Source organism: Trachemys scripta, chromosome 6, assembly GCF_013100865.1.
Source record: "Trachemys scripta elegans isolate TJP31775 chromosome 6, CAS_Tse_1.0, whole genome shotgun sequence".
NCBI classification, from domain to species: Eukaryota; Metazoa; Chordata; order Testudines; family Emydidae; genus Trachemys; species Trachemys scripta.
This window is the reverse complement of record NC_048303.1, coordinates 66307438-66322068: the sequence shown is the minus strand read 5'-3', so window position 1 is coordinate 66322068 and position 14631 is coordinate 66307438. Positions and strand designations below refer to the sequence as shown.

The window sequence follows — 14631 nt, the reverse complement described above, 5'->3', positions numbered from 1 at the left end:
GCCTGTGTTATACAGGAGGTCAGACTAGATCAATGGTTCTCAAACTGTGGGCTGGGACTCCAAAGTGGGTCATGACTCCATTTTAATGGAGTCACCAGGACCAGGATTAGACTTGCTGGGACCTGGAACTGAAGCTGAATTCTGAGCTCCACCCCGACCCGGGGCGGCGGGGCTCAGGCTCCGGTGCCTTCTCCCCCCACCCTGGGTCATGTCGTAATTTTATTGTCAGAACAGAGTTGCACTGCAATGAAGTTTGAGAACCACTGGACTAGATGATCATAATGGTCCCTCTGGGCTTGGAATCTATGAAGCTATTAATTATTTTTCTCAACTTTTATGGGTTTTTAAACCCTATGTCAATCATATAAATGAACTAATCTGTACAGACACTGAAAAACTGTAATGGATTTTTTTTAAATTATACCATTTGTTTTCTTAATGCATTTCAGAATAAGAATCACAAAAAATTAAATGAGCAATTGTTTATTTTTAAACTGTTAAGCGAATGTGAGAGTGTAGGGAGCTAAACTATTGAAACTTGAAACTAAAGACCTCTGTTTTTCCATAGAAAACAAACAGCACAAGCAGTAGCAATGCAAGCTTTTCACACAATTACCTTTTCCCTCCTGCCAGCATGCCAAACATAGATGCTGAAGGAGCACCTCTAGTTTCATTTCTACGCCAGTTTAATCTTTGGCCTGTTTTCAAAGACTACAAATTAGTGCCAACATCTTATTGATGCAGAACCTGTCCATTATGTCTTGCACTGAGACCACCACTTAATGTAGCAGTTAGGCATGTTTTCACCTACCCACCTGCCGTTATGTTGCCATTCTAGCACATGAATAAAATTCACATCCCTGAACTCCAACCACTCAGCCTTCCCTCAGTCACTCTTTTCCACCCAGTCAGGACCCACCATTTTTCTTCCCCTTCTCTTGGCCTCCTACTACTTTCCTTCTCTGCTTGAGTTCCCTCCCCCACCCCTTTACCAGTCTTCAGAGTGTAGACCTTACTTACTCATGCTTTCCACCAAATCCTTTAAGTATGGGGAGCAGAAGATGCTCTGCTGCTGGAGTGATGGATCTCAGAGGTGAAGAGGGTACAAATTAATTACCAATCCTATCAATACAATTGTGTAGTAATCAAAAAACAACTTACAGTTTTCTTCAACATTTTGACAGCATAAGGCTTCTGAGTTCCTTTCTGCCTGCATCTGTAGACAATGGATGTAGCACCACTAAATGAAAAAGAAACAGTGTTATTATTGAAGGCTATTGAATACATCTTGTCTAATTAGACAACACTGTGTGACTTCTTATTTCCAACTGGAGATTTCTAATAAGTTGCAGAGCAAAGGGTTAAAATATAAACTGCTACATTCTCAGCTGTTTCAGTGCAGCTAGAGGACAAAGATGTAATTACACTGCCTTTCTGCCCCTCAAATCCTGTGAGAAGTCAGAACCTGATACTGTCCCAAATGCAACTAAGAGCAGCTTTAGGTCTGCCCTGACTTCCACCAGCCATCCCTTTGGGCTCTTCTGCCAGTGAAAATTGCCAGATCTCAGTGAAGTTCAGTCACACCTTCTCCTGCCCCCTTGCATGCCCTGAAACTCTCCCTATGCCAGGAAGCAGAAGAGATTGCAAAGCAGAGGTTTAGGGGGAACCCTTTTAGGGCAACTATAAGTTCTCTCTGCTGCTGGAGTGTCACAAAAGGGACTTAATATGGCCCAGGTTCTAGGCCAATGTATCTCACCTTTGTTAATATATTTACAAAGGGGAAAAGATTACTGTGCTAGTATGATACTTGCATGTAGTATCCATTCAATTGCCTGGTTAATCATAGCAAACCCAAATCTCATCCACTTGCTTGCAGACCGTGCCACTAGAAGACAAATTCAGCACTAGCAGAAGCAAAAGAGGCTTTTAGTTAAATCAACTGGAGTAGTACCTAAATACCCCAAGGCTAAATTTGGCCCAAGATCTTCAATTGTCTTCAAGGTGGATTTATTAAACACATCAGGTCAGGGCACTGGTAATGTGCTCAGATTAACATGTTCCATTTGCTATTGCCAAGAAAGGAACTGTACTGTATCCTTTGGCTAGATGCAGGAAAGAATTTTGGGATAGTTTTTGGAGGTTTTGAGGATTTCAGTTAACCTGTTATTTCATTATTTTTCATTTTAGCATTTGAATTTCTTATTGCCAACTTAAGTCAGAAGCAGAAGTACCAAAATACTGATCACCATCACTGATTCTTGTGACATATCTGGACAAACTGGAATCAGGAATTACTTGAAACTTTACAAGAAAGACTGTTCTCATGAGATTTCCATTATCAAAACTACTGAGTCGTAAAGTTCATAGAGTCATAGGTTTTAAAGCTAAAAGGGTTCATTCTGATCATCTCATCGAACCTCCTGCATAACACATCCTCTAGAATTAAACCCGGTAATTCCTGCAGTGGAAGGACTTTCTTCCTCACTCCACAGAGTGAGCACAATCAAGCCCTATAATTTGTTTGAATTAGAACAAACATTTGAGAAAAGCATCTTCATGACAGGTCAGTTCAGAAAAGGTTTAAATAAGTAATTGCTTGAGAGCTTCCATGTATCAAACCATTGACTCTTTTGAAGTGTGTAGAAATGGGCAAACTATGTACAGTGGAGATACTGTGTTTCTTTAGTGTGCAAAAATGAATTTTTTAAAATTTGTAACATATTGATAAATATATAGGAGTATTCTAACTTCCAAAGAATTTCAGAATCATTAAATATATTTAACCAGAATATTTCTCATTAGCCAATATAAAGAACTCTCAAATGGCTCTATTCAACAAGACAGAAAAAATACCCAGAGTTAAAAAAATCCAAATCCTCTAAGTAAAAAGAGTTAATCCCTAAGGACACATTATAATCATCCATATCTTTTCAATATTTTACTAAAGAACTGCAATAGGAAGGTCACTGCATTCATTATACAGTGCTTTACATATTTAAAGTGCTATATAAACATTACACTAATTAATCTTTATATACTCCTGTGAAACAGACAATAAACCCTCTAGAACCGATAATGTAAAATAATATCAAATGTCATCTGATTAAGGCTGGAAAAGGGGAGACAGATTTCTGGAGAGGGGTTCTGTGACAATACTGGGGCAGTCAAAGAAAAGAATTTGGGGTGAGATTGAGTTGTATGGTAGGTGTCTGGGTTTGTTATCCACATTTCAAAAGGAATGATTCAATATAAATCTAGAAGGGCAAGTTTAGAAATGGGGAGGACTTTGTTGTAAAGAGCATTGTCACTGCATCCCCTGGAGTCCTAATTTGAGAGCCACGTTCTTTCCCAAACAATGGAACATCAGGCATCTGGAGAAGAATGTTAAAGAGGCCATTGCTGGCATACCTACAAACAGTCATGGCTGAAAGTGCTATTTCTGTCAGGGAGGAAAGGAGCCTTCTAATTAATACCTAATCCCCTCTTTCAGACACAAGTGGCAAACTACATCAACAGGAAGACCCCCAAATTATTTGACTCATGGTGGGGTGCGCATAAAACAATTGCTGTGAAAGCAGAAATCCATTTCCTTCCAACTGATGATCGTGATGGGAAAGGTCTTTTCCCTATTTGTTGGTTTGTTGTTTTCAATTAAAAGCCCCCACTCTGGAGCCAGTCTTCCTCCTGGGATCGTGCAGAAAGGAGACAGAGGTTTAGAAAAGAGGGAGTAGCATAATGTCGAAGGTGGGCGCTCATTTTCATGAGTTCTGTACTGCTCTGTACAGCTCTGCAACATGCTCACAAGAAGTACATCTTGCTTTGTTTATTTTGGATTTCTGCAGCAGCCCTATCACGATAAATCAGCCTACTGATTGACCAACACACAGAGCTTTCCTGGACCTGCATGGTTTGGAAGGTCATTGATATATTTTTCAGATTAGACCCTCAGTCAAGAGAAAATAGTGGAAAACTTCAGTGCTGAGAAGCTCATGTAAGTCAGGAAAGCTTAGAACATTTGTAATCATAACTGGTGCCCTCATCTTGAGTTTTGTTGCAAGTGATGAGTCTTTATAGTTAAAAAAAAAGATTTTCATGAGCAGGCAGGGTTTGGAAGAGCTCACAACTTCATTTCTGGTTCCCTTTCTCTCACCTTGGAGTATTAAAGTATAACTAAACTCCAAGCATAAATTATTCAGAGTTGGTTGGAAGCATATAAAGAGGACATATAAGAGAAAATACAAGTAGTTTTCCATGCTAGGAGTCTGAATTTCTTCTCTGTGGAAAATACTGGAATTTCTTTTACTGCTCCTGGAAATCAGGTTTGGATGAGATTTATTTTAAAAAGCTCAGATACATACTGCAGAAATGAGTGGGTTTAAAAAAAAAAAAATCTTGCTCTGCTACACAGCGGGATGCCTACAGCAATATCCTATGTCTTAACTTGCAAAAAAGCCTAAGAAACACTATATAAATCTCATCTAATGCTGCTTGAGTATGAATGACTGTAACCCTAACAGCATCCCAGTGCAAGAGGGCAAGGGGCTCATTGGTACCTGGTAGTGAGTTTCAGCTGGCCTGACAAGTTCAGTGTATCCCAATTCATTAATGTCAGATGGTATCTGATGCATGTCATGTACAGCATCAGTGGAAGACTAACAACACACTGATGGTTAATATTCTGGTGTGGTGTGCATGTGGTAAATGCCCAAAGGACAACAGAAATATGAAGGAAAGATGGAACTAAAATGTATTTACCAGACAAGACTGAAGAGTGGGTAAAGAGGTTTCTCCCAGACAAAGAACAAGCTGACACCTCCAGCCAGCTGTCATCAGAGTTGCTTACCAATCACATGGCAAGTGTCCATTCATTTGCATAGAAGAGGGCAGGAACAGATTAACTGGCATTTTAGCAAACACCTACAGAGGAGGAAACTAGCATGGAACTTCCTTCACCACCACACTCCATGTCTCCTTCCATACAGCTTGAATTGACTTTATTTTGGGAGGCATCCTTCAGCAGACTCCATTTCAAAGGTTCACTGGACTATAAAAAAGAGGGGCAAAGAACCTCAAGTGATCTTTCACCTAAGACGAAGAGACACTGGAATTTGTCTTTGGGAAGAGATCCTGACCAGAGGGACCGTCAGCCATCTTGCTGGAAGAAGTGTGTGGTAAGAACCTTACCTGATGCTTAGACAATAGTTTATTTCAGTTTTAGCATTAGGAAATTTATTTTTCCTTTTGTTTTGTTTGTAACCCTTTCTAACTGTATTCCTTGTGCTTGGCATAACTTAAAATCCTCTCTCCTTTGGTTAATCAGCTTGTTTGACTTTTAATCGAAACGAGCCTAGTGCTGTGCTTGAACTGAAGCGATTGTTAACTCCAGCTGAAGTGAGAAGCTGTGACTTTCCTCTCTTCAGAGGAGCCAATGAACCTTATCATTCCTCTGAATGGTCCAGGAAAGGGCTGGACCTGGCGGAGCACACGGTTTTGTGAAATTTAGGACGGGGGGGGGGGGGGGAGTGTTGGATTCACTTGGCTGGTAGTCACAGAGAAAACACACACCAGTACCCGCTCCAGGCCGGTGCAGCACAAGTGTCTTATTTACTGTCACAGGAGAATATTCCCCACTCCAGTGCCAACCAAGTCTAACAAAGTAAGCACTGGCACTGTACCACTCCCAGCTGTCTAGTAACCAAGGCTGGTGGATACCAGTGTGTGGCTGGGGTGTGACAAGCAGACTGCTGGAATCAGAGTACTGAGGGATAGCTCAATGGGTTGTGAGTTCAATCCTTGAGGGGGCCATTTAGGGAACTGGGGCTTTGAGCAGGGGGTTGGACTAAATGACCTCTTGAGGTCTCTTCCAAACCCTGATATTCTATGATTCTATGAACACATAGACCATGCATGCTTGTTTGCTGGCTGTCTGTGTACAGGCTGTGAGCCACTGCAGCAGAGCATTTAAAGCCCCAGGGTTACAGGAAAGGTGACGACAATCCCTCACTGTCTGGATTGCACCCCGGAACACAACAATGACATCTAAACATAAAAGTGCTTTGAAAACAAACCCTTGCTCCCATACAATAAGTTAATTGCACTAAGATTAGGAAAAACTTGTGGGAGGCATCATTACTCACTCATTGTGAATGTGGACAAGCAGCTAGGAAAGGGGATTTTTATTCTACAATGGAGCTATTATTTTGTTGCAATTGTAATGATTTTGGCAAGTTGGAAAATGTAATTCAGTTGTCAATCTCAATGATTTTGCTGTTTTTAGTCTGAGTTTTCACACAAACTTTAGAAATGAAATCCGAAGGGAAAATGAGATGACATACTTTGCACATATGTGCTGTAATATTTTGCAAATTAATTTGAAATAGCTCTTAAAACATTCAACCACAGGAATAAAGCCCCCTTTTCCTTCACATATTTGTATGTATGTATCTTGAGTTTTGTTGTTGAATATTTTTAGACATATATGTTGTGTGTGGATATTATGGATTTTGCAGCTACATATTTGAGTCTTTTGAAATTGCTAAAATGTAAACCAAGTAGAATAGCAGAAATGATAAATTTGCACACACTATTTTTATTTTTTATACACACAACATATGTAGAGTTCGATTATGTAATTAAAGACACTATGATTGTCTTTTTACAGCCTTTAGCACAACGGAGTCCTGGTCCATGATTCGGACTCCTGGGTGCTAGAGTATTACAAATAAATAATAATATGCACACACGAGAGATGTATTAAGGTTTTATGATAGCCAGCCATCTTGGCAGATACTAGGAACTGAATCAGGGAGCTCCAAAGTTAAAAGCATGAATTTCTAAAGCTTGAGCCAGGTTTCATAGCTGGAGCCTGTAACAGACATGCATCCTCCGTGGATCAGGCACTGAGGGAGACACATACCACACACTGACCAGTGTGCAGCAGTATCACAGGCAACTTTAATTTGGGCAGTTTCTAACCTTTGAGTATTCAACTTTGCAATCCCAATGTCCTTTTGTATGCAATAATATATATCATGTAGTAATTCTTGGGGGTTTTGTTAAAATTTGTTGTCCTGGGCATAACTGCTGACTTTCATTTAGACTAAATGTAATGAAGTGACTGAAACAAAGCTGTCTCCAAATCCAAACATGGGTACATGTCTCCACTTAAAGACCCCATCTTCACTGGAATAACCCACATCATGAATCTGGCTAGCTGCTCAGGCGAAAAAAGAGCATGGCTATTATGCTACGGGTGTATATTTATCAGTGTTACACTTCACCTTTCTCAGCAGCTCCAGAGAGCGCTACTCAGTACAATAACACTAACTTATATACTCTCCTCTGTATACTTTACGAAGGCAAATATATTTATGAAGTTAAACAATACACCTCTACCTCGACCTAATGCTGTCCTCGGGAGCCAAAAAATCTTACCACGTTATAGGTGAAACCACGTTATATCGAACTTGCTTTGATCCACCGAAGTGTGCATCCCCGCCCCCCCCGGAGCACTGCTTTACCACGTTATATCTGAATTCGTGTTATATCAGGGCGCATTATATCAGGGTAGAAGTGTACTACCCAACAAGCAAACTTAAAAAAGAGATATGAATGTAGAGATGATTTCTAGTGGAAGTTAAAACAAGATGTGCAGTCTATGAGGTAGAGCGAGATAAAGGAAGGCTGTTCTAGACAACAGGCACTGCAAAGGAGAAGGCGCTTACACCAAGAGTGGTGAGATTATGAAGGAGGACAGTGTGGAGGACAGCACCAGACAAACAAAGGGAAGGGTTAAAGAGCACTGAAGTGTTTTAAAAATTATGGGGTGGAGGGAAGAGGAGGAATTAACTGGATCCTGACACGAGTAGGTAGCCAGCAGAAAATGAAAATAAAATGAATGACACTTAGTTACGGTATTAAAAAATATTTGCAAGGTGTTCAGACACCATATCTGGTATGTACTATAAACACTTGGCAAGATTAGCTACCTCTATCCATGATAAAATAGGCTCAGTTAGGTCAGACAGAGTTGTCTGGCCAACAGCTGATGTGGTCCTAAACCTTTATGTATTTAAGAAGGCCAGGCACAAGCATTCTGCTTATGCTGGAGATTTGAGACATGGGAAGGCTACAGAGAAGAGAATAAGTATTCAAGGGAATTAGAGAGCCAAGGTAGGTGAGTATAGTGAGGCAGTGTGGCCTCCCTCCAACCCAGAGGGGGAGGAACCACACTCTGTGCCCAAGTGAGCGAAGCCAGATCTAATTCGCCCCTCCCACCAGAAGTGGGCAACAGGAAGTATAAAGGGCAGGGCCTCCAGCTCAGTCAGTGGGGAGACACCGAGGAAGGCAGATGGATCCTTGTGATTTAAATTGATTTTTTTTTTAATCAATTCCATTTGACGTCATCTAATCAAACCATGCTTATACAAACAGGAAGGTTCCAATCAAAGAAGTTGAAAGGATGAATGCTTTCAAAAGAATATTTTATCCTGTGCATTTAAAGGGCCTGCATTATGCAGTCACATTAATCTGTGCTGTCACAGAGGCAAATTAATAGCATTAACTCTGTTTTAGGATTTCCATAGCAAGATACTGAATGTTTCTGCAGTCTACAGGTATACAACAGTTAAAAATCAAATCTCTCTCTCTCTCTCTCATTCACACACAGTAATGCAATATCAAAGTAAATTGCCTTACATCTACTATATGACTTATTCTCAATCTTCCAAATGAAGTGGCCCACTGGAAGATTGTTTCAGGGTTAAGCAGAATAAAACCACATTAACTGTTATACAAAACTGTTGACAAACACAAATGAAAACATCATCTGAAAGATTACAGGACTTCAAGATATTATTTCCTGCATTTCTGTAAGCTATGTGAAGTCAGTCCCTCTCATGGCTTAATGTCTCATGAGAAAGCAAAATGCAAGAGCTATATATTAAAACAAGAGGTCCCACCCCAACATATTTTTAAAAGAAATGTTATTTTATTCTGAAATGCAAGCACAAGAAAGATCCTACAACACACCTAAACAGGGAAATGCGTCTCATCTCTTTTATATCAAACAATAATTATTTTCTATCACGCTCAGACATTGAATGTAATACTGATTCTTAACTTTCCAAAAGCTTTCTACTAGAGAAGATGAATCTCTGATGTCAAAGTATTTTTTTTATACAGGTACAGGAATCAGGTATATAATTTTGTATTAGTGTAGGGTTTTTCCTCATTATACTAGGGATAATACAAGAAATAGAAATACCATAAAAACTTATGCAATTCTGCAAAGGACTGGAGAATCATGAAGAGACGCGGGGATTTTATCCTTTATGGAGAGACAAGCTTGAATACCCAGGTCGTATATATTCTAGATGTATTTTGGAGCGAGAAGGCATGGATGATGGAAGAATGCTCATAGTGCATAAAAAAGAAGCCCAATTCTGTTATGTTTTCGAGTTTTGTCTGGCTTGATTTTGACAAGAAAGAAAAATCAATATCCTTTTAGATTTTGAATCCTTGACTTTTAGCTTCCACATTGATTTTCTACCATCTGATTTGACAGTTCAATTTAAAAGTCTATCCTCATCTGGCATGGCCTGCAAAGACAATGCCATAGCACAACAGGGAATTTTAGATGTTCAGACTCTTCATTAGACCGTAGACACAGAAAAACACCTTCTTTGGGAGCAGAAGGACAGAAGTCAAAGCAGTTTGTTAGAATCCCGCTATCTTTGTTACATTTCAAACAGCCAGCTTTCCCCAATACACTTCAAAAAGCTTCAGCTACATACACCAATATTAAATGTTAAAATCAAACATTCTAGTGTTTGTCAATATCCTTAATTCCACTGCTTCCTAGATATTGATTTACAAAATTATAGTTTCTTAGAGCTGGGCAAGGTTGGTAGAATGTTAAAATCCAGATGAGGAAGCCAGGGGCCCTACACAGCAATGGCACCCTCTCCTGGAGGTGGATAGGTGGATTCCAGAAGGCAGTACACCTCTACCTGATATAACGCGACCCGATATAACATGAATTCGGATATAATGTGGTAAAGCAGTGCTCTGGGGGAGGGGGGGCAGGGCTGCGCACTCCGGTGGATCAAAGCAAGTTCGATATAATGTGGTACGATTTTTGGCTCCCGAGGACAGTGTTATATCGAGATAGAGGTGTACTATAAACCCAACAAGATGAGGACCGGGTTGGCATTGATAGGAACTTGAAGAGACCAGATGATTGTATTTCTGATTAGACTCTTAAGTGTATGGAAACTTTTCTCATGAGCTGAGAATTGCAGGAAGCACATGCACATTGGTGTTTACATAAACCCAGCTGGAGCAAGACTCCAGAAACACAGTTTCTCATTATTAGCAACTAAATGTCTTCATATCTGGTAGGGACTCACCCCCTTTTTGACAGCTGCATTTACAGCTAAATAATTTATCTTCCTTAAGTATTTCTAAGTGGTCTATTAACATGGTACTTAAGAACACCAGTTACACAGGTGTGCAGGATAAGATGGATGACACAGGACTATAATATCTGAATGAGGCTGTTGACTAATCTGGCTTCTCTGTCCTATACTGGAAGTGTGTGTGTGGGGGGGAGGGGTTGTTTCAGAGATTGCAATTTCTGTATCAAGAGACTTGTGTATTTCAGTGGGTGGCAGAAAATAGCCTGATCCACTTCTACTTATTTTAGTAAAATAGTACTCATGCGGTCATCTAAGAAAGATGAGGCAGAATTTGGACTACAGTGTATATTTCTGATTTTGCAGTTTGACAACAGTAAATATTGCTACTTTGATACAGAAGGTTAGCTTCTGAGCAATGCTGAAAGGGAAAATGTGGTAATGCAGATATGAGCTGGGGAGCAGAGCACAGGGGTTATATAGTATGGTTGGAGCGAGTCCTGAAGAACAAAACTATTCAATAATTTTTCTCTCCTTTCTTTATCTCCTTTCAAGTATTGGGCCAGATTGTTCATAAAAATAACTATTTTCCTAAAACAATGGGTGTGCTTCTCCCTCATGATTAACAGTTATTTTTCAAGTCAGAAAAGACTTAAGGCAAACAGCCTGTGTCAGCATCAAACAATTTTTTTCACAGACTCATAGAAGTATAGGACTGGATGACCTATTGAGTCCTTTCTAGTCTGGTCTCCTCCCTGCATTCAAGGCAGGACTTAAATAATTACTAGACCTTTCCTGATGGGTGTTTATTTAAAATGCTCTTAAAAACCTCCAGTGAGGGAGATTCCACAACTTCCTTAGGCAATTTGTTCCAGTGCTTAACTACCCTGACATTTAGGAACTTTTTCCTAATGTCCAACCTAAACCTCCCTTGTTGCAATGTAATTAAGCCCATTGCTTCTTGTCTTATTTTCAGAGGTTAAGGAAAACAATTCTTCACCCTCCTCCTTGTAACAACCTTTTATGTACTTGACAATTGTTATCATGTTCCCCTGCCCCCAATCTTCTCTTCTCCAGATGAAACAAGCCATTTTTTCCCCCTCTATCTTCCCTCGTAGGTCATGTTTTCTAGACCTTTAATCATTTTTGTTGCTCTCCTCTGGACTTTCTCCAATTTGTCCATATCTTTTCTGAAATGTGGCACCCAGAACTTGACACAATACTCCAGTTAAAGCCTTATCAGCACAGAGCAGAGTGGAAGAATTACTTCTTGTGTCTTGCTGACAATACTCCTGCTGAAACATCCTAGAATAATGTTTGCTTTAGCTTTTGATCCACTATAAGTCACAGATTTCTTTCCACAGTAGTCCATCTAGGCAGTCATTTGTGACAAGTCATACTGAGCAGCTCTAAAAGTTCAGCAAAGTTAAATTGGTTTTAAATATTTTAAACTAAGACTCCCATTGACTTCAGTGAAGTCAGGATTTCTCCCCAGGTACTGAACTTCTTTGAAAATACTGAGTTAAATTTTCAAACCATCTGCACAAGCAAATATGTAGTTCTGAGCAAAACAAAAAACAAAACAAAAAAAAATCACTCAGTGTGTACATGTTCTTACTACTGGAGATTCTGTACATGCACCTTTTGCTTATTTGCATCCCATGCAGCTATCATTATTCTCTAAAAAAGAACAGGAGTACTTGTGGCACTTTAGAGACTAACAGATTTATTAGAGCATAAGCTTTCGTGGACTACAGCCCACTTCTTCGGATGCATATAGAGTGAAACATATATTGAGGAGATATATATACATTATTCTCTAGGCACTATACCAGAGGCCCGCGGGACCCTCCTGCCCAGCCCCGAGCTCCTGGCCGGGGAGGCTAGCCCCCAGCCTCTCCCCTGCGATTCCCCCTCCCGCAATGCTCTGGGCAGCAGGGGGCAGTCAGGGGCAGGGGTTCCGGGGGCGGTTAGGGGACAGGACAAGGGGTGGTTGGATGGGGCGGCGGGGGGCAGTCAGGTGTGGGGGGGTCCAGGGGTCGTCAGGGGACAGGGAGCGGGGGGGGTGGATGGGGCAGGAGTCCCGGGGGGGGGGGGGAAATCAGGGGGGGGGGTTTGGATAGGGGGCATTGGCCGGGCCATGCCTGGCTGTTTAGGGAGGCACAGCCTCCCCTAACTGGCCCGCCATACAATTTTGGAAACCCGATGTGGCCCTCAGGTCAAAAAGTTTGCCCGCCCCTGCACTATATCATAGGCACTTACAATATCTTTGAATATGTAGCTCTTTGTGTAAAAAAGCATATCATGCAGTTAGTCCTAGTTTTTAAAAATCTTTCTTTGTTCAATCAGTTGAAGAAGAACCATCTGAATCCTTTTTTCCTTAAGTTAATTTAATGAAGAATAAAGGTAAAAGCCTCCAAATATAATCACCTTGGGGAGAGAGAGAAGTGTGTGTGCAAGAGAGAATAGAACTAAGCAGAAGGTGTTTGAAACAGCTTCTAAAAAGCTAGCTAAGATCTTCCCATATAGCCCATTTAAGATGAGTTGATCTTTTCTTCTCCTTTGACACATTCTTACTGACCTTTTGCAAACCCTGGATGAGGGTCAACATCATCGTTACATTTCTCATGATATTCCCCAGGTGCTTAACACAAGCAAGAACAGCTCTTTATGGCAACAAAGGGCAGGATAAACAACTGTGGAATGATTGTTCAGTTATTGGGGACTGGCTGGTTTGTTTGTTTTTTAGTGGAGGACATTTATTTTATTAATAGTCAGGTCTAATGAAGAATGACTAAATCTTAAAATCAGACAGCTCCCATAGAAGGGGCAATTTAAGGGGTATTTATTGGGTGCACTCCTAAACCAAACTCAAAAGATACTCTTTACTAGAGTTTGACTCTATTTTGATCGAAGCCACTGCATAAAATTTGATGGCACAATATGGTCCTATGCTCTGATCCTGCAAATACAAACCTGCTTGACTTAACAGCTGCAAAGACTTCCACTGAGGTAAACAGCAAAGTTAAGCACTTATGTAAGTGTTTGGAGGATCTGGACATAGAGCCATATTGTGCCATCAAATTTTATGCAACAGAACCCTTCAAAATCACTGAGTTTTGCTTAAAGCAACAGAGGGTCCTGTGGCACCTTTGAGACTGGGTAAGAACCTCACTTCTTCAAATGCAAGTAATGGAAATCTCCAGAGGCAGGTATAAATCAGTATGGAGATAACGAGGTTAGTTCAATCAGGGAGGGTGAGGTGCTCTGCTAGCAGTTGAGGTGTGAACTCCAAGGGAGGAGAAACTGCTTCTGTAGTTGGATAGCCATTCACAGTCTTTGTTTAATCCTGATCTGATGGTGTCAAATTTGCAAATGAACTGGAGCTCAGCAGTTTCTCTTTGGAGTCTGGTCCTGAAGTTTTTTTGCTGTAAGATGGCTACCTTTACATCTGCTATTGTGCGGCCAGGGAGGTTGAAGTGTTCTCCTACAGGTTTTTGTATATTGCCATTCCTGATATCTGACTTGTGTCCATTTATCCTCTTGCATAGTGACTGTCCAGTTTGGCCAATGTACATAGCAGAGGGGCATTGCTGGCATATATAACATATATATAAAGCTTATGCTCCCAATACTTCTGTTAGTCTCAAAGGTGCCACAGGACCCTCTGTTGCTTTTTACAGATTCAGACTAATACGGCTACCCCTCTGATACTTGAGTTTTGCTTAGAAGTCTGTGACCCAACATGGCCCAGGGTTTCCAGACACAATAAGGATTTAATTTTAGTGTTTGATAGACTGTTAAAAGTTCCTTACTTCTTTCTAGCTGCTCAATTTATTTTTGTTCTTAATCCAGTTTGTGATATGAATTTAGGGGCTATTCACTATGACAGCATGAAAGGGGTTCAGATAATGCTCTCAATAACTGCAAATACACATCGAACAAGAATGTTTTATATGCTTTATGGATTTCTGATTAAAATTTCATGTAATCCACTTATTGGATTGTGGTTTTGGAGTGAACAATGTCAGTTGAAATCACAGATTCATACAACATGATATCATTTCTGTCACTTCTAATATTTCTGGAATAACTAAACAACTTAGACTGAGCCATTAAACCTTAACGATAACAATAACTTAAAGAGTCACTGCTACTTTCAGCTGCAATTTTATTCCGATTACTTATTTATTATTTTCTACATCCAAATGCACGT

At 40.4% G+C, this 14631-nt stretch overlaps 1 protein-coding gene across 1 annotated transcript in view; it reads right to left on the bottom strand.

Annotated features, from left to right (window-relative positions):
- CAMK4 (calcium/calmodulin dependent protein kinase IV) overlaps positions 1-4905 on the bottom strand; it is a 173393-nt gene extending 168488 nt beyond the window's left edge. Inside the window, exons 1-2 of the mRNA XM_034774150.1 lie at positions 4844-4905; positions 1162-1240 (exon numbers count right to left, since the gene is read on the bottom strand). Coding sequence (XP_034630041.1) covers positions 1162-1240; positions 4844-4905 — 141 coding nt within the window. The remainder of the gene's footprint in view (positions 1-1161; positions 1241-4843) is intronic.
- Positions 4906-14631: the final 9726 nt, after the last annotated feature.